Below are 26,347 nucleotides of genomic sequence, written 5' to 3' on the forward strand. Positions count from 1 at the left end.
AACGTTTCTTTTCCCAAATAAGTCAATTACTTTCTACTATATATTTATGTATAATTATAAATATGGAGGTTTACATTTGGAAAGAAAATTTTTTCTAAAGAAAGAGAAATTTAAGACGTTATATTTTATAAACATAAGTTAAAATTTCAGAGAGCGCAACGAGAACAATGGAGGGACGAAAGACCCAAGGTAAACAAGGCCACTGCCTTAGGCCTCGGTTTGTAGGGGGCCTCTTAAAAAAGAGTGGGCCAAAACCCATTTCAATACAAAACCCTCAAAATCTCTTTAAAAAAAAAAAAAAGGAGAGAAAAGGGCAGATGAACGGCTGTGCAAAACGTGAGACTGAGGGAGAAGCTTAAATACAATCTTGACTACCAATTGATCATTGGACAATCCCTAAAGACTACCAGCAAAAGCTCCGGCAAGAAATCCGATTATCCGACCAACCGAGTACTTCCTCTTCATCTTCCTGTTGGCTTTTGAAGTGTTGCATTGAGGTAACAAACCCACAATTTATTTATTTTTTCTTAAGAAAAATAAAGAAGAAGGGGCGGCCAATTGTTTGAAGATGACTGGTTTTGTTGGCCAAATTCCGTTATTTAAGTAATCGCTGATTTTAATTTATTTATTAGAAATATAATTTTTTTTTTCCATATTTATAAATACATCTGATCTGAATAGAATTGTAGGCCCTCCCATTGAACGATCAAACCTGATTTCTTAGGGATGTTGTGCCAACATGGAAAATTGAATAGCTATATATACATAAAACTGAAAAATTTATGCGTGACTGTGAGCCACTGTTACATATAAAATTGTTAGGCTGGCTGGTGTCTTTCAATTTGTCAATTTCTTTTGCTTTTGTAATTGGTAATTGGTATTTCCAAATTCCAGACTTCCGGTGACAATGTAGTGGGGCGGACTTCAAGATTTGTATGAGGATTTTGCAATTTTTATATTGTTATTTAGTATTTATATTTCATAATGATCTTCTGGGATGTTGTTTTTTAATTTATTTTGTTAGATATTTTTCATCATTTTGCATGTATTTATTTAATTTTATTTTTTTGCGAATGATTTACCGCTCCGACTAGTGTTTGCCGCTACGCAACGGGAATCGACCTATTAGAAAAAAGATACATTAAAAAAAAGCACATTTAAAAAAAAATACATTAAAAAAAAAAGATTATTCTCTCTTTCTCTTGGCATCATCAGTTCTTTTTCGAGTGTCTTCTTGATTTGATCAAATAGTCAAAATTTGAATCAAACGCCTCCATTGTATCTTGAGAGAGATTTTCTATCATACTCCAATCGTGACTTCGTTGGATAGGGGAGAAACATCTCTTAAAAGATAACATTTTTTTTTCGTGCCTTAGAGTTCATTAAATTTTCAGATTTTCCTACATTTTTCCTAACATAAATTAAGCATGATTATCTAATAAACCAAGGTTTTAGATGAAAATAAAAATATTTCAACTTCATTACACAATTTCATCCAACCATCATGCTAAGCACAATTTGCTAAATAGCATTGTTAGTCAAACTCACTTCATTTCCAGTGTTTACAGAGCCGGTTTTGGTAAGTGAGGCCCTTGCCTCAGGCCCAAAAATTTAGGGGCCCATTTTTTTTTTTTTCCTTTGAAATACCTAATTCCTATTCTCTGTGCTTTGTCCCGGTTGCAAGAGGCGTCTGGCGAAGAAGACACACAAGAACCAGAGTCCAGAGAAACAGAAAAGTGAAAGGGGGCAGAAAGGAAAAAGTAAAACTGAAGTTACCCAGCCGACAGCCGTCCGCCGCGCCACGCCACGCCACTGCTGCCGCCTGCTTGCCGGTATAAAATATTAAAATCTAATTTCTATGTATTCCTTCTCTTTTTTGCATTGAAGAATTTCTCAGATAGTAGATTGAATTATTCTATCAGTTATTTGGAATTTGGAAACAATGAACTCAGTCTCAACGATACATTGTTTGTAGCCTGTTCATAATTTGTCTCCCCACAGTTCTTAAAGACAATTTTTATAAGGATGAAGACCCTTTAATTTTTATTAACTGTAGCTATCCATTTTTATTTACTGAATTTAATAACGTCACTGGAAAACTGCATCAACTGTAGCTACCCATTTCACCTAGACATTTATATACTTCAATTGGAATTTTATTTATTCCATTTTTTATTTTAACATAATTTTCTCTATGGAGTTTGACAGATGTGCAAGTCCAAGCTATACCTTCCATTAGCTAATTTGCTGAAACAATTTTTCATCGTTCTATCAACTGATCAATATGAAACAAAAGTTAGTAATTCACTTAATTTGGTTTCCATATTTGTATCACTAGAATCTGAGAGTGTTTTTGGGTACAATTAATTAGATGCATTGATGGAAATTACCCAACCTAAGAAGATAAGTCTTGTCAGTGGCCATGCTTGGACGGTCACTGCCCTTCTATAATGTCCAAGTTGTGTGCCTAATAAAGCAATTGTAGAATGCACTGTCTTTTCCATATATTATATTAGCCTCTATTCTATTTAGTTTGTTGCCTTCTTTATAGAAATATTGAATTTAACCTTATATGACAATTCATGTGTAGTTTGGTAAGCTTGGAGTAATTATGTTTTGTTCTATCTTCTAGCTTTGAGTAAGAACATGTCATTTGAGATTTTGACCTATTAGAAAGCAATTTGACTAGCTAACAGTGAATCTTACAAGGCTCTATAAGGGAATTAATTGTAGAATTAGTGATCATAGGGAAACCCAAAATATATATATACACATGAAAACAACTAACTAGGACTAGAAAAGTACTAACAAAGCACAAGTAGACATACCCTAGTCACTGTCATGGTTTTCGATAAAAAGGGAACATGGTAGCAGTCTTTTATGTGTACTCCATCAAACTACAGTATTATTTGAACATTGTGACCCACATTTTGAAGGATGTTATAGCAGTCATTTATATGTCCTCGCTCAAACTATCACTTGAACATCATGACACGTATTTTGAGGGATGTTGGCATATTTACTCTCACAAGTGCATAACTAATTAATAGAACAATCCTTAACTGGTTCTTAAATTTCAACTCGTGCAACCGAATTTCCTAGATCTGCCCCTGAAAGGCTCGGTTATCAAATTCATTGAACAAAGGACCCAAAATGGATTGAGTCCACAAGTTTCTTGTGCTTGTGTGGGATCTGCAACCGTTTGATAAAATGTGCATTAGAATATGCATCCTTTAAATTGAGTTATTTGTCAATTGTTGATTTTAGAAACTTAAGCTTTGTTTTTGTGATTTTCGAATGAAATGTTTAGGGAAAAACTCGCTGTCTTCCTCCCCTCGGCATCGCAACGTTCTTATACGGTGGTTTGAATTTTCTGTCCTTGGGCGATGGCGAAAGAAGACAATTTGGAACGAAAAGAATGGGATTCCCATGGACTGCCGGTGAATATTGTGGTCAGTCTCAACAAGCTTAGTGGATTCAAGAAGTATAAAGTCTCCAAAGTCAACTTTTTGCATCCACGAACCAGGTCTTGTAATTCATGTATCTTGCAAAATCATCTTTTTTCTATAATATTATCTTGCAAAATTTTCATAAAAATCATCATAATCCTAATTCGTGATAGTCATGATTTTTCCAACAGGTCCATTATCAATGTTGAAGATGCGTTCAACGATTTGCTTACGCTACAACCTTGTAGGATTTATACGAAAGCCCAACTCCAAAAAGAAGTTGAAAATTTAGCTTCTTCTGGGTGGTTCAAGGAAGTAGAGCTCGACATGAAAACGAACTTTGATGGAACAGTTGATATCAATTTCCCCATTAAAGAAATGTATTGGGGGTCAAAGTATCGAATGAAATGCATCGGCGTGAATTCGCTTCTAGAGCTGGATTCAATCCAAATGGATGAAAACATGACACAGAATGAAGCAATGGAATTCATGATGAGCTACAATAGACAATATCGAAAACGAGTGGAGGAAGCCAGGCCATGCATGTTGCCAATGGCAGTGCAAGGAGAAATCCAAGGAATGCTGAGACAATGTGGTAATGTAAATTCAAGGCTTTTAAGAAAGATTGCCAAGAGAATAGAGAAATGGTATCATGAAAATGGGTACCAACTTTCTCGGGTCGTGAATTTCGGGAATTTGGATCCGAATAGTAAGGAACTTGTGTGTGAAGTGATGGAAGGAGATATAAATAGGGTGGTTGTTCAGTTTCAGGATAAGCTTGGGAATATTTGTGAAGGAAATACTAAGCTTGGTGTTATTACTAGAGTACTACCCAAACAGGTATTAGTTCTGCCCCTTTGCGGCCTCAATTGTGCCCAATTCTATATATCTTGTATGAATATGTTACAAGCTGGATTATTTTTATTCTTTGGTCTAATATCACTCGATTTTATAGTTAGGAAAAGGACGTGTTTTCCAAATCGAGGCGTTCAGAAAGGCTTTGAATAATCTCAATTCTCTAAATCTTTTTTCTAATATTGAACTCAATCCATCCATGGATGAGAGAAATGGAGCTATCACTGCTGAAATTAAGTTACAGGAAGCACAATGCCAATCAGTTGAAGTCAGTACAGAATGGAATATCGTGCCTCAACGCAATGGTCGACCAATGTTGGTATGTAACTAATAGGGTTTTTATGTATGTGGCCACTAAACTTTTAGTGAAATTTCTTGTTGGTTTGACTAAATAGAAAAGCTTTTGTTGTACTCTAGTTATTTGTTAACTAGATTGTTGCATAAATTTTTCTGTCGATCAAGATAGTGATGAATTTGGAAAAAAATGAAGTTTAAGTGATCAATGGGAAATTTTTGCTAAAAGTTAAGTGACGTTGATTTGTGCTTGTAAATTTAACTGTAAACAATTTGAACAATTTTCTTTAAATCGAAATGTTGAATCCATAAATATTTGGGATAATAGTACCATCTTTCTTGTGTTGTTATTTCAGGCTTCAATACGACCTTCAGCGAATATTTCCTTAGAGGTTCGAAATCTTAAAGGCCTAAATCGAAGCATTATTGGCTCAATGACTCTTAGCAACCTATTTGATCCCGAGGTGAGGTAGAAAATAAACATGACATCTTTGGTATATTGAACTAGACAATAATAAACAGTATTATTGTATGACACGAAAGTATAAAAGTTAAAATTTTATTTGTTGCATGTATTGTATTGTGTAATATTACATATGTAACATGCTCATGATGTTCAAAGATTGAAAAACTAAGAATGGGATTGCTAGTTATTGGCTAACTAATTTTCGTAACTTTAATGGGAAATCTCTTGACAGGATGATCTAGGTTTCAAGTTTGAATATGTACATCCATATCTAGATGGTGTGCATAATCCTCGCAATCGCACCTTTCGCGCTTCATGTTTCAACAGTTCGAAATCTAGTCCTGCGTTTACAGGTGGTCCTGAAGTAGATTTGCCTCCGTTATGGGTAGATCGTGCTGGAGTTAAAGCCAATATTACCGAGGTAGATAATTTCTTGAGATGTAAATGTAATCAATTGAACCTTTGCATGTGGGAGTCCATAAGATGTGTTTGTTCTTTATTCTCTTTTATCTGATCAGAATCGACTTCTTGTTTCTTTTTGACATTGCCCATCTTTCGACAAACCTAGCTTCCTCCATCCTTTGGGACCAACATGTTGTCCATGTCAAACACGCCTTTTGGCCTAATTTTTGACCCTGACCCACACTCAACAAACCTGTTCTAGGAAAAAAGTCTCAATTTGTAAACTATTTATCTTACTTGTGCATTCCTAACTAAGATAGTTTGTGTAGGATTTTACCAAACAGAGCAAATTCACTTGTGGACTTGTCATGGAAGAAATCATAACCCGTGATGAAAATGGTCAGATTTCTAGAAATGGTCAGAAGGTGATGTTAAATGGGGATATCAGTGCTAATGGACCTCCAACTACGCTAAGTGGCACTGGGACGGATCGCATGGCATTTTTACAAGCAAATCTAACACGAGATAATACGAGATCTCTAAATGGGGCATTAATTGGTGAGAGGAATGTGTTCCAGGTGAGTTTCCAAGCTTTTGTTGGTCTTTCATTATTGTCATCTCAAATAGGCAGACATAATAAATAACCGAAACAGAATGACATTCTACCATGGTGTTGCATTATCATTGTGGTACTATTGTTTGTACGTAACAACTCCTTTTGCATGCTCTCGATGCTTTTCCATAGTCCAGTTGGCCTTCCACCCCCCATTGTGATCTCCATAGCTCACTTAAACTTTAATGGGGCCCTTTTTCTTTTTCCTTTTTTCTCTTTTTTTCCTTTTTTTTGGAGGGCTTAGCCCCTGTTTGTCTACCTTTAAAACAAAACTCTTAAATTCTCATACTCATTTTCAACAACACATTTACACAATAAAATATTTTGCACGTTAACCCAAAACTTTTCATTACTTGTTAACTACACATTTTCCAAAAAAATCACTATTCAAAACTTCATTTTTTTTAAAAATAATGGCCATCAAACAGGGCCTTAATTTGTTGTTTACTTTGTTGTTTTAACCACTATCAATATTAAAAAGTACACTGATAACAGTTCTAAAATATTTTATTATCTTAATTGCAGTTTGATCAAGGACTTTGCATCGGTAGCAAGTTCCCATTCTTCAATCGCCACAAGCTAACAATGACCAAATTTTTTCCCTTAAAGCAAGTAGAAGAAGGTAAAGGTAATCTTGCTCCACCTGTTTTAGTCCTTCACGGCCTCTATGGTGGTTGTGTAGGGGATCTCCCGAACCATGAAGCTTTTACACTTGGGGGACCATATTCAGTCAGAGGTTACAACGTGGGAGAGCTAGGAGCAGCTAGACAAAAACTCGAGGTATATATAGACAAGTCACTTGAAACCACATTTGAGGTTTTTAGATGAGTAGGTTACGCAAAAGTACACTAGATTAGAATGATCTTGTCAAGAAGTTCATTAGACTAGTATCTCACTTATGATGCAATGTGCAGTTGGCGGCTGAGGTTCGAATACCCATGAAAAATGCGTACGCTTATGCATTTGCAGAACATGGAAACGATCTCGGCAGTTCAGTATCTGTACAAGGAAATCCCACGAAGGCATACATGAGAAATGGTCATGGTTCCTCGTATGGTGTTGGAGTGAAGCTCGGTCAAGTACGTGCAGAGTATGCTGTTGATCATAACTCAAGGCGTGGCTCACTTTTCATTCATGTTGGGGAGAGATTCTGAGAGTTGTTCATTAATCAGATTATTAATTTTTCTTATTAATTATCCAAATTTTGTTCTTAAATATAGGAGGATTGTAAAGATTCTTGAAGAAAAAAATAAATAATTTGACTTCTTTTTGCTGTTTAGAAGAATATATGCAACTTCATCGACAAACCATTGTTTTTGATATGCACCTTTGTTGCGTAATGAAGATACTATCGTTACGTAGAGCTCTGGAGAAGGTTATCAACAATGATGTGGTCGCATGGCAAGATTGTTGGGGCACCACACGCAGCAATCGACTTGTTGGATTGTGCTCCCAATCTGACCGCGTTGTGCATGTGTGAGAGAGTGAATGGGAGGTAGCGTGGATGGGTATGGGTGAGATTTTAGGGTTGTTAAGTTGAGGGATTGTAATATATATTTTTATTTCGAAAATAATAATTATAACTTAAAAAAAAAAAATAGTTCTAACTTGATTTTTGATATTGAGAATTTTAATGTAGGGGTGAGTAGAATTTCCACTTGTCAAAATATGAGCTACACATTAAGAAAAATAGACAGATATAACACTAGTTAGGGATGAAAAAATGATTGTGTACTCTCTCTAAAATTCTCTCTCATACAATTTTATTTGTAGCATCAATATTAGAAAAGGGATTTTCCAAAGAATAAGGGTCGTTACATGCTTGGAAAAGTTTTTATAAATGGGTATAAATTATAAATAAATAAAATTAAACGGTGAATAAAAATGTAATACTTGTGAGTTGCATAAAATGTGTGGATAAAAAATAATTTAATTGATTATAAATAATTTATAGACATTAGTCAAATATGAATGAAGCTTGTAAGAGGCAAAAGATATTCATATTAATAAGATGTAAGTATTTCTTTTAAAGTATCAATATAAGAAGAAAAACATAAAAGATCAATCCCACAAAATTGTATTTTAAAGAGTGACATATCATGAGTGTGGTTTTTGAAGTTACACATTAACGAAAAAACGTTAAATTGATTACGGATGCTAAAAGAGTGACTATATTTGCACTTAAATTAAAGTTCAATAACTTGATCGTGCCCATTGAAGTACAAAAACCTTTATTCAAGTTCGTTAAAAGTTCAATGCCATGCATCGCATTTAACCCGAACTGAAATTGAACTATTTTATTTATACTTTCATTTGAATGAGGCAACCAGTCATGACTTGCTAGTTAAGGGCCAAAGTTACAAATCTGGTTAGGATGGCATTTAGCTCTTCTTTGGCTCCATTTATCAAAAAATACATTTTTTTTCAAAACTCATTTTCAACTGCATGTTATTCTATAAAATAATGTTATACATAAATTCAAAATTATTCTTATTTTTTAACCACATATTTGACAAAGAATCACAATTCTAAAACACATTTTCCGATAAAATTTCATTTTAATGGAATATAAACGGAAGCTTAATGTGTTTTGACTCGTTAATTTCTAAAGTGACCTATGCATTCTTGAAAAGTTCAAGAGAGACTGAATGAACAAGATTCTCATAAGATAGGACGTAAATTGAATTAATTTTTTCCTTTTGTATTCATGGCCTCACACGGCTCATAAGTCCAACTGATATCAAATTGTCATTACAGATTGGGAAAGCTAATAAATTTTATTGAAATTTGAAAGAAATTCTTAAATTCCTCCCCAAGGTAAACTTTTTGGCCATATGGGCCACTTTTTACTCATGGTTAGCCTAAAGGCATGCATTACGTCATTTTGTGCTTGTACGAATGAAAGTAGGAACATGTTGATCTAATCTACTTTTTTCTCGTTTTATTTCTTTTTCCTTGAATGATAGCAATAGTCACTTTCAGTATATAACATAAAATAATTTCGCAATAGCTTTTATTTTTTGAAAAAAGTCATCAAACACAAATAAGGGTATCAATGGGTTGAGTCGAGCCAACTCAACCCATGAGCTCAAGATCTCGAAAAATGTGACCGTTTGGTCACATTTTCAAGTCCACGAGCTCGTCTGAGCTCAGTTCGTTCAAATTTTTTTTGAAACAAGCTCAAGCACTTCATGAGTCAAGGCGATGAGTTGCTGGGCTCAATTGTCACCACTAAATAAAAGACAAGAAAGGACCAGAGATTAGTATAATGAATGAAATTCTTAAAGTTGTTCTCTTATTTAATAGTACTTTGTTTGGTGTAGCTTTAAAAATTTATAAATATATAAGCCAAAGTAAACAATAATTTTAACGATGCATTTCATGAGACTTTCAATTTTTCAATAACATATATTATCAATTTTTATCAAAAATTTACTGAAAATCAATTTTTTAACAGTATCAAATAGAGACTTATCAATATTCACTGCGCGAAAGTACTTATTTTTAATCACGAGAAGACATAAGAACTTATAAAAAACACGAAAGTACTTAATTCTTTTAATCACGGGAAGACATAAGAACTTATAAAAAAAAATTTCTTTTCATCGTCTCTATCTTAGAAGTGTCTCTTACACAATATCGCTACCCATTTTATGCTGCAAATGGCCCAAATAAACACAGAAATAAAACTAAAACCCAAATAAAGACAACAAATTAGACAAAGTGGAAATTACATAATTCCGGGTGTTTAAAGATTAGAATTCAAAAATAAGGAACCAAATTTCATTATTCAAAAATTAGGTATGAATATAATAAATATTACCCCTAATTCAATTCCAATCCTAATTTTATTCTCTCTCTCTCTCTCTCTAAACACGCCTCTCTCTCTTTCTACCCTTCTCTCTGCCATCGTCACCCACCGCCGGAGACACCTAAGAATCAAGCAGCCGCATAGTTGTTGCAGTGCGCCACCTTCACAGTCGGCGACGTAAGTGAAATCTGAGAGCCTCTCGCCGGATTTGTGAGCGATCTGAGCGCCGCTTGCTTGATCCTGATTTGCTACAACTGTCAAAATTTGAGCGCCACTTGTGTCATTGTGGTGAGCGTCGGTGCTGCTACAAGCTAGTCACAGCTTCGGTGCCGCTACGAGCGATCTGAGCGTCGATGCCTGATTTACAGCAGCTGTCGAAATCTATAGTATGTGTGCTGATTTGTGTGGTGGTGTTGGAGATCGATAATGTGAGATGGGTGGTGTGGTTGGATGCGGTGGTGTTGGCGAAGTTTCGGGTGTGTGTGCTGTGGGTGCCATGGTGTTGGAAGAGAATCTCGGTCCTAGTATGAGTGGCATTTTTTTTGGGTGTGGATGCTGCGATGAAGCTATGGTTATGGAGTTTTTGTGTGTGGTAGTGATTTTGCGGTTGGAGGTGTTTGCAAGTGATGGTGGTGCGCTGTGGGTGGGGTGTGTACAGTTGGTCGTCGAGTTTTGGTGGTGGTTTTTTTTTTTGGTGTGTTTGGTGGCGACGGTGGATCTGGTTGCGTCGATTTTGTTGATGTTGGCGGTGGCGGTGGCGGTGGCGGTGGCGGTGGCGACGGGGTGAGGGGTGGTTGCAAGTGACGGTGGAGGCAATGGAGTTGGTGGTGACTGACTATTTGACCTGTGACTTTAAAATTCGATCACCTGTGACTAAAAAAAATAATATGTGACTATTAAATTTGAAAATATGTGACCTGTGACTATAATTTTTTGGATTTGTGACCTATAAATTTTTGATCTGTAACCTCGACATAATCTGTGACGTATCAAAATTGTGATTTGTGACCTCGAAAAAATCTGTGACCAATTAATTTGATGATATGTGACTGATAAATAAAATCTGTGACCTATAATTGTGAATATGTGACCATGAATAGTATAACAGTGGCTTTATTATCATTATTTAATAAATATTTTTAATTAATTAGTTAAAACCTGATTTTTGAACTAAAGAAACTTGTAACTTGGATTTTGAATTGGGCATAATTAACACCTGATTTATGAACTCTTCCCTTAGACAAAATTCACCTCACTTTAATCCCAGCCCATATGAGAATAGGATCTCAGCCTCAAGAAAAAAGAATTCAAGAATTTGAAAAAGAAATGAATAAATAATTCTGCACACCTTAAATTCCTCACCTTCATCACAATGTCCAATGTAATGGAATATCTTAATATGGGACCCTATTGATTCTACTATGATTCATCCTTTTGTTCTAATCAACAACCCCTTTAACATTGGCTTTAGAAAAAGTTACGAGTATGTGAAAATGTTGATAGAATTCATATCAATAATGATGTAACGGTCAATGATTGACTTTCTTTTTTCTTTCGTTCTATCTTTCAATAATTTCATACTATGTGTAATCTGTCAACATTTTCTATACTTATAACATAATTGATTTTGGAAAAAATCGTGACTTGAGTATAGAATAATCATGTTATAAGTATTGGGAATTTTGATCGGCAACAGAGGGTGTAGAATCATTGATAAATAGAGGGAAAATAAATAGATCAATCATGCACCGTCAACGTTGGTATGAATTCTGTCAATGTTTTATGGTACTCGTGACTTTTTCGATAGGATTAAACTATTTGCATTTGTTGGTTTACATTTTGGTTTACCCGACCTCACTCCTCCTCTCACATGGGGGTCGGGCCCCACGTCAACGTTGGTAAGAATTCTGTCAACGTTTTATGGTACTCGTGACTTTTTCGATAGAATTAAGCTATTTGCACTTGATGGTTTACATTTTGGTTTACCAGACCTCACTCCTCCTCTCACATGGGGTGGGGTCCCACGTGGGGGCCCGACCCCCATGTGAGAGGAGGAGGTGTGATCGGGTAACCCAAAGTGTAAAATGACATGTACAAATAGTATGACCCTTTTTTATAAACAAGGTATAAAAAAGAATCATCAAGTGGGGTCTAGAGAGCCATTTAATGTGACCCTTTTCTATTTTCAGCCGTCTGATCATATTTTACCTCCCTGATTATGCTTCCGAAAACAATAGTGTTCTCTAACATAAAGGGCACTCCTTTCCATATTTCTTTCTTCTTTCTGTATTTCTATTTTCTTGTTCGTGGGTTTGGATTTTGGACTGCGAAGTTGAAGAAGTGAGAAAAAGGGCCCTTTGGGATGTTACAAAATGATGGTTCAAAAATTTCGAGTGTACAGAATTTTAAGTGTACAGAATGTGTATAGATCTCACAAAATGAATGGCCCCTCATGAATATTTTATTGCCAAAAAATCTGATGTGAGTATTCTGTAAATACACTTAAATGTCTGTAGGGTAAAATAACTCATGATGGTTTTAGTAAGTGATTCTGTAGAAAATAATTATTCTTTCAGCTTTTTTATCTCGGAGTTACTGTTCTTGGTTTCGCCACCGACTTGATTTTCTCTTGTTTTCAAGGTCTTTATTGTTCTGCATCTTCATTGCTCACCTAGAGCAAGGTGAGGTATGTCTTGATTCTACTTTTTCCCTCTTTATTTTTGGCTCAAGTGATTGAATTTCAAGAATGTATTCTGTTGGTATAGTGGGGTTTGTGATTTTCTCGTATTCAATTAGGGTGAATGCAATTGTTCAGAAACATGGTTTGTCATTGTGCAGCCCTTTTATGAAAATTATGTACATAGAGTGTCTTGGATGAAAAGTAACAGGTAAACCCAACCAGCATTTTACAGGTTTGTTGAAATCTAAATTTAATTAAATAATTGTGTTGACTTTGACTTTGAGCATGTTGTTTGTATGGTATCCTTTTGGTTGTTGAATTCCATTTGGTAGGCTTTTTATTTTCCCTCTTTTGAAGCTATTTTGCTGCTGAGAAGTAACAACTAAGAGCTCAAAGATCACTGCTCAAAGAAGTAACAAGTATGTGTGAAGGAGTGTCGATGATGCGCAGACCGTATTTCGCGGACCAAATGGTGAATACAAGGTACCTGACTAATGTATGGAAAATAGCCCTCGAATTGGAGGACCTATAGAGAGGAGGGGCATTGAGAAAACCATTAGGACGCTCATGGGGGATAAAGAAGGCAAGAAAATGAGACAGAGAGCACTCAAAATGAAACAAGAACTTGAGTTTTCTGTACAGAGAGGAGGTTCTTCATAGAAATCGTTAGAAAATCTAGTAGTGTTTATCATGTCATTCACACAACAAAAATGACTAGGCCACTACGATTCCTGAGCTGAGGGATTGAAGTCAAATTAAGTTATATTTCTATAATTTTATGTAGTATATGTTAATTGGGTACCTCAAAATCCGGTTGAAATCTTCGAGATGGTGTGAGTGTTTTGAATTTGGAAAGGAATCAATAGCATCCAATATTATGGAAATAAAATCTGGGCGCTGGATTTTTAATTTTTTCTTTTTCACGTGATTTTGCCTAGTTTCCAACTTTAACCTAATTTCTAGAGTTTGGCTCATGCACTATAAATTAATGGCTTGCTTTTCTGTTAGTTTTTTGAGAAGCATTATTGCTTTCTGTATTATTCTCTTCCTATTGTCGGGTTTAATAAAATTCATCGTTCATTTGCTTAGTTTCTTTTTTGTACTTTACTTTAATCTTGTTTTCGTTGTGCGATCTTGAATATTTCATTATTGTCATTAAATCTCAATCTTGTGTCGCCTTTGAACTCAACAAGTGGTATCAGAGCACAAGTTGCAGGTTCTTCATGATTTGGTTGAGAATTTTCAAGGATGAATTCGTTGAAGTATGAAATTCTGCTATTGGATTGTAATACAAGATTTTCCCTGTAGCAAGTAAAGGTGAAGGCTGTGTTGACGCAGATAGATCTTGACAATGCTTTGCTGGATTTTGAGAGGATGCCAGCAAATTTGTATACAGAGGAGAAACAACGAAGGGATCGAAAGGCTTTAGCGCAGATTCATCTTCATTGATCTAACAATATTCTGCAGGATGTCTTAAAGGAGAAGATGGCCACTGCTTTGTGGCTCAAGTTGGAGTAGTTGTGCATGACAAAGAGTTTGACGAGCAAACTGACTCTAAAGTAGAAGTTGAATTTCCATCGTATGGCAGAAGGAGGGTCACTGCAAAACCATCTTGCTGTGTTCAAGGAGATTGTTGCAGATTTGGAGACGTTGGATGTAAAATATGATTAAGATCTGGCCTTGATCCTATTATTGTTCGCTACTCAGTTCTTTTTCGTCGTTTCAAATATACTATAATGATCTACTTGACAAATAGAATAAGTTAGTTTATTTTTATTTATAATTTGACTATCAGCGTGTCACGGTAACATTTTTGTTGGTCACATTTTTCAAGATCTTGAGCTCATGGGTTGAGTCAACTCGACTTAACCCATTGACACCCTTATTTGGGTTGGATGACTTTTTTCAAAAAAATAAAAGCTATTGTGAAATTATTTTATGTTATATATTGAAAGTGACGTTATTGCTATCATTCGAGGAAAAGATATAAAACGAGATAAAAGTAGATCAAATTGCCGTGATCCTACTTTCATTTGTACAAGCACAAAATGACGTAATGCATGCCATTAGGCTAACCATGAGTAACAAGTGGCCCATATGGCCAAAAAGTTTACTTTGGGGAGGAATTTAAGAATTTCTTTCGAATTTCAATAAAAATCATTAGTTAAGACTTATGAGCCGTGTGAGGCCATGAATACAAAAGGAAAAAATAATTCAATTTACGTCCTATCTTATGAGAATCTTGTTCATTCAGTCTCTCTTAAACTTTTCAAGAATGCATAGGTCACTTTAGAAATTAACTAGTGAAAACACATTAAGCTTATGTTTATACTCCATTAAAGTTTCCCATTAAAATGAAATTTTGTGGGAAAATGTGTTTTAGAATTGTGATTTTTTGTAAAATATGTGGTTAAAAAATAAAAAAATATATATTTAAATTTATGTGTAACTTTATTTTATAGAAGAACGTGTGGTTTAACATGAATTTATGTGTAACCATGATTCAAGTACTAAATAAAATAACTCAATTTCAGTTCGCGTTAAATGCATTGTTAGTTGGGGTAAATGTGATGCACGGCATTGAACTTTTAACGAACTTGAATCAAGGTCCTTGGACTTTAATTGGTGCGATCAAGTTATTGAACTTTAATTTAAGTGCAAATATAGTCACTCTTTTAGCATCCGTAATCAATTTAACGTTTTTTCGTTAACGTGTAACTTCAAAAACCACACTCATGATATGTCACTCTTTAAAATGCAATTTTGTGGGATTGATCTTTTATGTTTTTTCTCCTTATATTGATACTTTAAAAAGAATTACTTACATCTTATTAATATGAATCTCTTTTGCCTCTTACAAACTTCGTCCATATTTGACTAATGTTTATGAATTATTTATAATCCATTAAATTATTTTTTATCCTAAAATTTTGTGCGACTCACGAGTATTACATGTTTATTCACCGTTTAATTGTATTTATTTATAATTTATACCCATTTAAAAAAACTTTTCCAAGCATGTTACGACCCTTAATTCTTTGGAAAATCCATTTTCTAATATTGATGCTACAAATAAAATTGTATGAGAGAGAATTTTAGAGAAGAGTACACAATCATTTTTCATCCCTAACTAGTGTTATATGTGTCTATTTTTCTTAATGAGTAGCTCATATTTTGACAAGTGGAAATTCTACTCACCCCTACATTTAAATTCTCAATATCAAAAATCAAGTTAGAAATATTTTTTTTTAAGTTATAATTATTATTTTCGGATTAAAAATATGTATTATAATCCCCCAACTTAACAACCCTAAAATCTCACCCATACCCCTCAACGCTACCTCCCATTCACTCTCTCACACATGCACAATGCGGTCAGATTGGGAGCACAATCCGACAAGTCGATTGCTGCGTGTGGTGCCCCAACAATCCACGTACAATCTTGCCATGCGACCACATCATTGCTGATAACATTCTCTAGAGCTCCACGTGACAATAGGATCTTCATTACGCAACAAAGCTGCGCCAATCACCTTCTCTAGGATACCACCTATGAGATCTACTACATTTTTGGGAATTTAAATTCAATACAATAATCATAGAAATTTAGTTTTGCAAAAATAAGGTTTTCTCGTCTCTCTCTCTTTTTGATTTTGTGGTGCCGGATTTGAGGGTTGATTTATGATGTATTGAAAGTGCAGATGGCGGTGGGGAGTTTGCTGATTTTGTTGGTGGGGTGGTGGCTATAGTGTTGTAGTGTTGGAAGAGATGATCTTTGTGAAGCGATGGTGGTGCGGGCGGTGATGGTGATGTGGTACTATTGATGGTGAAGTGCGATTGTGGGGACGTATTGGTAGCGACAATGGTAGTGAGAGCGCAACGCTTTCGATTGGTGCCCTGTGACTGAGCGAGGATGGGTGGCATGTGGTGAGTAGTGTGTGATCAATTATTTATGACTGCGAAATAAAATTGTTAATTTGTGACCTAGAAAAATATAAGGTTACGATTAAATTTGTAATCCTGACTTTCGGTTGGTGCCATGGTGAATTGAGGTTGGGTGGGATACGTGGCGGGATTATGAGTGTTTGTAACCAATTATTTGAGGGATTATGAGTGTTTGTAACCAATTATTTGAGATTGTGATCAATAAATAAGATATTTTGTGACGAATAAATAGTATGTGATTGATAACTTGTGACTAATAAAATAATATGTGACCTAAACATTTGAGTCGTAACTTATAAAATTTGTAATTTGTGATTGATAAATATATTGTAACCTATAAATTTTTTTGATTTATGATCGATCAATAAATTATGATTTATAAAATTTTTTATTTGTAATCGTGAAATAATTTGTAACTATAAAATTTTTGATTCATGACTGGGGAATAATTTGTGATCAACTAATTCGATAATTAGTGATCAGATAATTTAAAATTTTAACCTTTATTTATTTAATTAAATATATATTTAATTAATGAAATATATATTTAATTATTTATTTCATAAATAAAAATTAATTAATATCTTATTTTTAAAATTTTAAACCTTATTTCTTAGTCTTGAAATTGACAATACTTAGTGCTTGTTTGGTAGGGATGTTGATAATTGATTTTTTGATCGTTAGAGAGAAAGTGGGTCCTACCTGTAAGAGAAAAATTCAAAAATGACGACTGAAATAGTGAAATAACAGTCAAAAAATTAATTTTAATTGATTTTTTAGTCCTACCAAACAAGCTCTTAATCTACTAGATATGGAATTTTCCCTTTTAACAACTTGGCAATTCTCCTAGCCCCAAACCAAAGGGGAAAAAATGAATTTATAGATTGACTCATTTTTGAGAAACAGCAATTTGAGAGAATAAGTAGCTACTTTTAAAATCTATGGTCCCAAATTGCTGAAAGCTCTTTAAATGATTGATCATCCTGTCTGAGAGGAAATGCAAATAAAGTCAACAGAGTTCACTTTTCTCTTTTTAACTATTAAAAATTCAATTCTCATAATTACTTTCTTTAAATTGTCTATGCACGTGTATAATTTTTAATAAATTATTGACCTTAATACTTGAAATGAAGTGAGTTTGACTGGCAATGCAATTTAGCAAGTGGTGCTTAGCATGATGGTTGGATGAAGTGGTGCTTAGCATGATGGTTGGATGAAATTGTGTAATGAAGTTGAAATATTTTTATATTAATCTAAAACCTTGGTTTATTAGATAATCATGCTTAATTTATTGATGGATCAGATAAAGGCTTGGACGGAATGGATTGTAATTCCAAAAGAGATGGTGGAAGAAGGCTGGTTGAAATCCCGGGTTAGGCGAAATCTCCCTTGTGTATGAATTGTAAAATTGTACAAAATAGTTGAAGCAGTACGCTATATTTTCAGTTTTTCTTGTTCTATGTAGTTAGCATGTTTGATATAATGCCTGTTTAGTCTTGATCTGGATTATGATATTCAGTTAAAGTAAATTTTGTGGTCACTGTGCGTCCTTTACCTCTTGGAATTTTGATTATGTTTTTATTTGCCAATGTTTTCACCATCAGCCTCAATCATGATACCACCCAACCATTTCAAATGTGATGACGGTTGAAATTTTGATATTTAGTAATGATTTCTTCACAAATAGATCCTTGGGACGATCTTCATTTTCTTTCTTAAAGTTTTTGTAAGAAGAGACAGTAAATAAATATCTCACTTCCACACAGTCAAAACTATGGATTGATTTTCTAGAGTGTATTAAGATATGGAACAGAAGAAATAAATGGGGAAAACTCTCTTACTGACAGCACGTCTTTGCTTGTGGGTGTTCTGCTTTGAAAATAGTTTTTCGGAAATGACTATGCAAGCACAGTTAAAACGTGAATTTTTGTAGACTTGATTTCCCCTTCATTTTTTCATGATAATAATATGTGATTTATTTGACAAGAGAATGAGTGAGGGAAAGAACATAACCTGTTCTCTCTTCTCTTCCATTATGCAAATAAGAGTAAGTAGGACTAAGGTTCAGAAAAGAGCTTTAGTAGAGTTTTGTCCAAGTTTGCAACTTTTTTGAATGAGAAATGTGTAAATAACTGTGCTGCTTGTTGATTTTCATCCTTTAGTATCGCTGTGCCAAATTAATTTTCCGTTTATCTACGTATTACCAAAATTGATTTAGAATTTCCTATCTGAAAAATGTAATTTAGAAGTGAATATACCCAAACATACAGTAGTCTGAAAAACTGCAAAGAACTTGTTAGAGTATTGTATCTGAAATCAGCATACATCCATTGATCTCCTTCTAGAGTTTTAATCCTCATCTTATGTTTCCAGGATGAGGATTAACATCTAAACTCCAAATTAACTTATAGTTTAAAATGTGTATATTAAGAAGAAAGAAGTCCTCGAAAAGTGTTTACATATAGATTGCTGGTAAGAGTACATGTTGAACCTTATAATGAAATTCCAAGACCTTGCTAATTTTGTCTTAAATCATGCTGCTTCGATTGAATTACTTTTGCAAGTAACAGTAATGATGAATCTTGAGTTGTTACCTAAATGAACTCATGATTCAAGCCTACGCTTTTTTACTGCAAACAGATCTCTTGCAACATACTACATAAAATCATAGAACTATAACGTAATTTGACTTCAATCCCTCAGCTCAGGAATCGTAATGGCCTAGTCATTTTTGTTGTGCGAATGACATGATAAACTCTACTAGATTTTCTAATGATTTCCATGAAGAACCTCCTCTCTGTACAGAAAGCTCAAGTTCTTGTTTCATTTTGAGTGCTCTCTTTCTCATTTCCTTGCCTTCTTTATCCCCCATGAGTGTCCTAATGGCTTTCTCAATGCCCCTCCTTTCAAGGTCCTCCAATTCAAGGGCTATTTTCCATACATTAGTCAGGTACCTTGTATTCACCACTTGGTCCGCAAAATATGGTCTGCATATCATCGGCACTCCTTCACACATACTTTCCAAGGTTGAATTCCAGCCAGAATGGCTCCAGAACCCTCCCACGGCTGGATGTGCCAAAACCTTCTTCTGGGGTGCCCACTTCACTATGCAGCCTTGTTCTCGAGTTAATGCTTCATACCCTTCTGGTAAGCATTCGATCCATTCTGTTCCACTAACTGAAGAGGGTCGGACCACCCATAAGAACGGTTGGTCACTGTTGGCAAGTCCCCATGCCGTTTCAATAAACTCTTTCTTCTCCATCTTTGCTAAGCTGCCTATGCTTATATAAATGACCGAGTTAGGAGCTTGTTTATCAAGCCATGCGATGACACTGGTGTCCTCTGTTATCAAGCTAGTATTGAATTTTGGAGCCATTTTGTGAAAAGGGCCTATTGGGAAGACTGGAACCTTGTAATGCTGCTGAAGCTCCACTAAGGATTCATGCTCGAGCATGTCTACAGTGTTCCAAATGATTGCAGAAGAAGATCTTATATTGGCATAACTAGTAAAGAACTCAAGTAGTATTTTTGGGATCTCGGCAGTAATTGGAAAGGGTAGGTCTTTAAACCTGAGAAGAGGATGTGTTGGAATTGCATCCTGCAGTTGAGACTCTGTAATTTCATTTTTAGAAATAGTGTAATTAGGAAATGCTCAAATTCAAACCACTTGCATGTTTGTTATGTAGTATTGGACAAGATTTTAACTCATCTTCATTAGTATTGTCAAGTGCTAGAATATTGGATTTAGCCGGAAGCACAATCTTGTACATTTCATACTGTGATTACTGTCATATAGTGAATCAAATCAATGATGCGTGCCAAAGTTCTAAAGGGGAATGACCAGTGGAGGAACATCCCATTCACCATTTATTCTCTGTTCCTTAACTACTATTACCTTTGGGTCCTACTTGATTGAATCTTTCCATGATCAAGAAATGCTAATACATTCTCCTGATAAAAAGTTATGTCTCCTACCAACAGCTCGAGCTTTTGATATGTGTTGATTAAACGTGATATTAAAGCAGGCAATCCTAAACTCAAATCTTACTACCACCTATTTATGTTAATTTTGGATGTGACATGGCATTGATTAAAATGAATCAGAAGTGCCCTTCACCCTATAAATAGAGCAGTTATATCATCTATGAGTTATACTATTGGTTTCAGAATTTCTGATTGTTTATATTCTGTAACACCGTCTATTTTAAACTTCGCTAAATGGTTTTTGTTACTCTTCGCAGCAAGCAATCATTAGCAATACCTGGCAAGGGAATTAGATTGTCGGCTTGAAGCTGGAAGATGACATGATCAGATCGCAGATAAGCAGCACTATTAGGACGTAATGCGACAGTAGGCAGCTCTAGACAAGTAGCCACTTCATCAACAAAGTGCATGAGAGTATCATACACAATACAAGCAACCTGACCGTGCTGCTCCTGTGTTTCCAGCATCTCAACCATGTGTTCATGAAACCGCTCTTTGAAGTTGTTGTTCATAGCAGATATTGCATTCAACGAGATTTTGTGAGAAGTGTCGTGACCAGATAAGTTATCAGGTAGCAGTAAGAAGTTGAAATCCGGGTGGTCTAAAGGGTTTGGAGAATTGAATTCAGTATGAGCGATGGTGATGGAGAATCCCCGTGAGTCAAGAATATCCCCCAGCTGAAGCATCGGTGATATGTGTCCCTGGTGAGGAAATGGTACTAGCACGACCTGAGGCTTTCGTCCCTCCATCGTTCGCACATAAGGGAGGAGTCGTATGAGATGAAAATCTCACGTACGGTTCTGGAACGGAGATTCTTTTACTTGAATTACGATCGTAACGGATGTCAGCTCAATCCGCTCTCTGAAATTTTCTCTCGAAATTGTGTGATTGATTGTGGGAGATGCATCAGCAGTTTGTCTTAAATGTGACTAGGAAGCCTGGGATTCATCAATCGACGACATGGAATTTCTAGTTATTGAAGAAGAACAGTTGTGAAATCACAAAGATATTTGGAGCTATATTGTGTGGTTCTTGTTAGGTCAATCGGCCAGGGGACTTGGTGCAAAAGACAACATATATTGTCAAATAATGTTTATTTTGTCTGGTTGTTTTCACGAAAGAATAAGCATCTTCAGGCAAGTCTTCTTAAACTGCTAAGATGCCAAATAACAGCCACGAACCAAGTTTTCTGTGCATTAGAAGATAGTATTGTACAGTAACTTCTTTTTCTCCTTTGATCATGTTTAGAGTATAAAAATACGTGAACATAATATCTATGGCAACGACAATAACTAAGTGTGGTGAAAATTTTTGTAATAGGACAATATCCGTAAAAAGAAAATTATTTTTATGTTGTTTCGTTCAATAATAATTATCGATAAATATTTGAAAATAAAATTTTTCATCGTGAAAAATTGAAATTTCTTACAATGACGTCTACTCTGAGAGGACAATAGCTTGAGCAAGTAGTTCAATGAAGATGACTTGACACATTAATTAAATATTAAGTGAGATTGAAATGTTGAGTTTATTTTCATTTTATTTATTTGTCACTATTACATTTTCAATTTCAATTTCAAAAATAAGGTATTAACAATAATTTTTAATAAAAAATTAGGCATAGTCCACCCCACCTTTTAGAAAATGGACTAAAAGAATCCTTTTATCTCCGAGAACATGCTCTTTTCATCGTCTGCCGATACCACCACCTCTCTAGCAACACGCTCTTCTTGATGTTGTAGGATTTGATATTCACAAACCCAACATCTTGAAAGAAGACAACTGGGAGCTGAGAGTAATCATATTCATATTGGTGATATTTGAAGGAAAATGGTTGCTTGTCAATATTCAGAATAATGGTTAGGCTTAATTCACAAGAGCGTAATTAAACTCTATGAAAAATAGAAACAAAAAGAAAGAAAAGGAACAAAATAAAGTATGAAAATTAATTTGAGGCAAGTGATTGATACTTTTTCCTTAAAACAAAATTGCCCACAGTGGTACTAAAAAATTATGGCACTTGTCTCCCAAGATACAATGAATACAAATTGTGGTAAAGGCACTTCAAGCCATAAGCAACGGCGAACTCGAACGAAATTCTTCCCCCTACAAGAAAATGATTTTTGGAGAGTTTTTGATACATGCAAATGATATGGGATGCATAATGGACCTCTAAAGGGTCCTATTTATAAAAGAGGAGAGATTGTGAGTGAAGTGATATGCCCCCAGCAACGTTATGAAGGCAAGCATCCCTTACTGTTGATAGCTTGTCCCTGACCTCTCGCTCGAGCGCCATTTTCACATTTTCAAAAGAAACTTTTTGCCTACTTATTGTTCACTCGTTGTTAGAGCTCGCTCGAACACTAGGGGAATGATAGGCAAATTTTCCAGCCAGTTTTTTCTATTTTATTTCCAACTTTGGACCACAATTTCTAATTCATTCAAAATTGATTTTGAGATTCAAATATACTATAATGATCTACTTGACAAATAGAACAGTCATGACACGCTAACCATTAGTCAAATATGGACGAAGCTTGTAAGAGGCACAAGATATTTATATTAATAAGATGTAAGTATTTCTTTTTAAAGTATCAATATAAGAAGAAAAACATAAAAGATCAATCCCACAAAATTGTATTTTAAAGAGTGACAAATCATGAGTGTGGTTTTTGAAGTTACACATTAACGAAAAAACGTTAAATTGATTACGGATGCTATAAGAGTGACTATATTTGCACTTAAATTAAAGTTCAATAACTTGATCGTGCCAATTGAAGTCCAAAAACCTTTATTCAAGTTCGTTAAAAGTTCAATGCCATGCATCGCATTTAACCCGAACTGAAATTGAACTATTTTATTTATACTCTCATTTGAACGAGGCAACCAGTCATGACTTGCTAGTTAAGGGCCAAAGTTACAAATCTGGTAAGGATGGCATTTAGCTCTTCTTTGGCTCCATTTATCAAAAAATACATTTATTTTTTCAAAACTCATTTTAAACTGCATGTTATTCTATAAAATAATGTTATACATATATTCAAAAAATTTCTTATTTTTTAACCACATATTTGTCAAAAAATCACAATTCTAAAACACATTTTCTGATAAAATTTCATTTTAATGGAATATAAACGGAAGCTTAATATGTTTTTTGACTCGTTAATTTCTAAAGTGACTTATGCATTCTTGAAAAGTTCAAGAGAGACTGAATGAACAAGATTCTCATAAGATAGGACGTAAATTGAATTAATTTTTTCCTTTTGTATTCATGGCCTCACACGGCTCACAAGTCTAACTTATCTCAAATTGTCATTACGGATTGGGAAAGCTAATAAATTTTATTGAAATTCGAAAGAAATTCTTAAATTCCTCCCCAAGGTCAACTTTTTGGCCATATGGGCCACTTATTACTCATGGTTTGCCTAAAGGCATGCATTACGTCATTTTGTGCTTGTACGAATGAAAGTAGGATCATGTCGATCTAATCTACTTTTTATCTCGTTTTATTTCTTTTTTCTCAAATGATAGCAATAACGCCACTTTCAGTATATAACATAAAATAAATTCACAATTCCTTTTATTTTTTGAAAAAAGTCATCCAACCCAAATAAAGGTGTCAATGGGTTGAGTCGAGCCGACTCAGCCCATGAGCTCAAGATCTCGAAAAATGTGACCAACAAAAATGTGATTGTTTGGTCACATTTTCAAGTCCACGAGCTCGTCTAAGCTCAGTTCGTCCAAATTTTTTTCGAAACAAGCTCAAGCACTTCTTGAGTCGAGTTGATGAGTCGCAGGACTCAATTGTCACTACTAAATAAAAGACAAGAAAGGACTGGAGATTAGTATAATGAATGAAATTCTTAAAGTTGTTCTCTTATTTAATAGCTCTCTGTTTGGTGTAGCTTCAAAAATTAATAAAAATATAAGTCAAAGTAAATAATAATTTTAACAACACATTTTATGAGACTTACAATTTTCAATAACATATATTATCAATTTTTGTCAAAAATTTACTGAAAAATTTTAACAATACCAAATAGAGATTAATATTCACCGCACAAAAGTACTTAGGGTGTGTTTGATAGAGTGGAATTGGAATTGAGTTTTCCAACTTTAGGTGTTTGATACATTTTTTTTCATAACATTCAAATTTTTTGTTTTCTTGAACTTTGGAGTTTTCTTGGTTTTCCCACATACTGTAGCTTATATTTTTTTTTTCATATTTTTTTTATTATTTGTCAATGGAAATAAATTTTATCTATAATTGTAAAAAAATATTTTCTTTTAATTGACAATTTTCATGTAAAACAAAGCCAAACGAACACCAGAAGATAGATGATTTTCTTGGCTTTTTGATTTTTGATTTTTTTTTTTTTGGCAATGGACAAAAATTCTATCTCTAATACCAATAAATTATATTCCTTTAATTGACAATTTTCATATAAAACAGAGTCAAACGAATACCAAAAAGCACTTTCATCTCAATATTTTTCATGTGGAAAATTACACCAATCAAACACAATAATTTACAATTCCCAAAAAAAAATTCTAGACAATTCAATGATCTGAAATTCGTTTTCTAGATAATTCAATTTCATCTTTGAAATCAAATGAACCCTTAATTCTTTTTAATCACGAGAAGACATAGAACTTATAAAAAACACGAAAGTACTTAATTCTTTTTAATCACGGGAAGACATAAGAACTTATTAAAAAAATAATATGATTTTTAGTTTCTTTTCACCGTCTCTTTCTTAGAAGTGTCTCTTAAACATTATTGCCACCCATTTGTACGTCCTGTGACTCCTGTCTTAAGCTGCAAATGGCCCAAATAAACACAGAAATAAAACTAAAACCCAAATAAAGACAACAAAGTAGACAAAATTCAGTTCACTTTAATCCCTGCCCATATGAGAATAGGATCTCAGCCCCAAGAAAAAAGAATTCAAGAATTTGAAAAAGAAATGAATAAATAATTCTGCGCACCTTAAATTCCTCACCTTCATCACAATGTCCAATGTAATGGAATATCTTAATCTGGGACCCTATTGATTCTACTATGATTCATCCTTTCGTTCTAATCAACAACCCCTTTAACATTGGCTTTAGAAAAAGTTACGAGTATGTGAAAATGTTGATAGAATTCATATCAATAATGATGTAACGGACACTTTTTTTTTTTTTTTTTGCTTTCTTTCCATCTTTCAATAATTTCATACTGTGTAATCTGTCAAAATTTTCTATACTTATAACATAATTGATTTTGGAAAAAGTCATGAGTACAGAAAATTGTTAACAAAATTTATACCAATGCTAATGTGGAAGCACATGATTAGCCTTTTTTCCCTCTCTCTCCATCTACCAATGATTTCAAATCACGTGTTGTCTGTCAAAATTTTCTATCAAAATTCCATTGTATTTGTAACATAATTGTTGTTATATTGAATACTTATGGCAAAAGTAGAATAATCATGTTATTATAAGTATTGGGAATTTTGATCGGCTACAGAGGGTGTTCTGGTGTAGAATCATTGATAAATAGAGAGGGAAAATAAATAGATCAATCATGCACCGTCAATGCTGGTATGAATTCTGTCAACGTTTTATTGTACTCGTGACTTTTTCGATAAACCAGGTATAAAAAAGAATCATCAAGTGGGGTCTAGAGAGCCATTTAGTGTGACCCTTCTCTATTTTCAGCCGTGTGATCATATTTTAACTCCCTGATTCTGCTTCTGAAAACAATAGTGTTCTCTAACATAAAGGGCTCTCCTTTCCATATTTCTTTCTTCTTTCTGTATTTCTATTTTCTTGTTCGTGGCTTTGGATTTTGGACTGCGAAGTT

At 34.4% G+C, this 26,347-nt stretch overlaps 2 protein-coding genes and 2 long non-coding RNA genes across 6 annotated transcripts; 3 read left to right on the forward strand and 1 right to left on the reverse strand.

The window, feature by feature from the left end:
- Window positions 1-301: 301 nt before the first annotated feature.
- LOC111369674 (protein TOC75-3, chloroplastic-like) lies at window positions 302-7,349 on the forward strand. Of its 2 annotated transcripts, XM_022991277.1 has the most exons (10): window positions 302-497; window positions 1,685-1,832; window positions 3,311-3,526; window positions 3,641-4,289; window positions 4,405-4,623; window positions 4,955-5,062; window positions 5,297-5,485; window positions 5,796-6,044; window positions 6,605-6,859; window positions 6,994-7,349. In XM_022991277.1, the coding sequence occupies exons 3-10, from the start codon at window positions 3,387-3,389 to the stop codon at window positions 7,231-7,233; spliced, it is 2,049 nt and encodes a 682-aa protein (XP_022847045.1). In that variant the 5' UTR covers window positions 302-497; window positions 1,685-1,832; window positions 3,311-3,386; the 3' UTR covers window positions 7,234-7,349. The 2 variants fall into 2 exon arrangements, with proteins under 2 accessions (XP_022847045.1, XP_022847047.1); XM_022991279.1 differs by lacking the exon at window positions 302-497 and having other exon boundaries at window positions 1,193-1,832.
- Window positions 7,350-12,097: 4,748 nt separating this feature from the next.
- On the forward strand, window positions 12,098-14,350 carry LOC111369676. Of its 2 annotated transcripts, XR_002698212.1 has the most exons (3): window positions 12,098-12,371; window positions 12,467-12,576; window positions 12,687-14,350. It is a non-coding gene; the product is annotated as an uncharacterized LOC111369676 (long non-coding RNA). The 2 variants fall into 2 exon arrangements; XR_002698211.1 differs by lacking the exon at window positions 12,098-12,371 and having other exon boundaries at window positions 12,378-12,576.
- A 2,933-nt stretch (window positions 14,351-17,283) lies between these two features.
- On the forward strand, window positions 17,284-21,057 carry LOC111369677. Its single transcript, XR_002698213.1, has 3 exons — window positions 17,284-17,738; window positions 17,819-17,887; window positions 20,757-21,057. It is a non-coding gene; the product is annotated as an uncharacterized LOC111369677 (long non-coding RNA).
- On the reverse strand, window positions 18,957-21,809 carry LOC111369675 (UDP-glucose iridoid glucosyltransferase-like). The gene is made up of 2 exons (XM_022991280.1): window positions 20,777-21,809; window positions 18,957-20,127 (listed from the first exon to the last, which is right to left on the reverse strand). The coding sequence occupies exons 1-2, from the start codon at window positions 21,246-21,248 to the stop codon at window positions 19,241-19,243; spliced, it is 1,359 nt and encodes a 452-aa protein (XP_022847048.1). The 5' UTR covers window positions 21,249-21,809; the 3' UTR covers window positions 18,957-19,240.
- Between the last annotated feature and the right edge of the window lie 4,538 nt (window positions 21,810-26,347).

This window comes from Olea europaea, chromosome 20 (assembly GCF_002742605.1).
Source record: "Olea europaea var. sylvestris chromosome 20, O_europaea_v1, whole genome shotgun sequence".
Lineage (NCBI taxonomy): Eukaryota > Viridiplantae > Streptophyta > Magnoliopsida > Lamiales > Oleaceae > Olea > Olea europaea.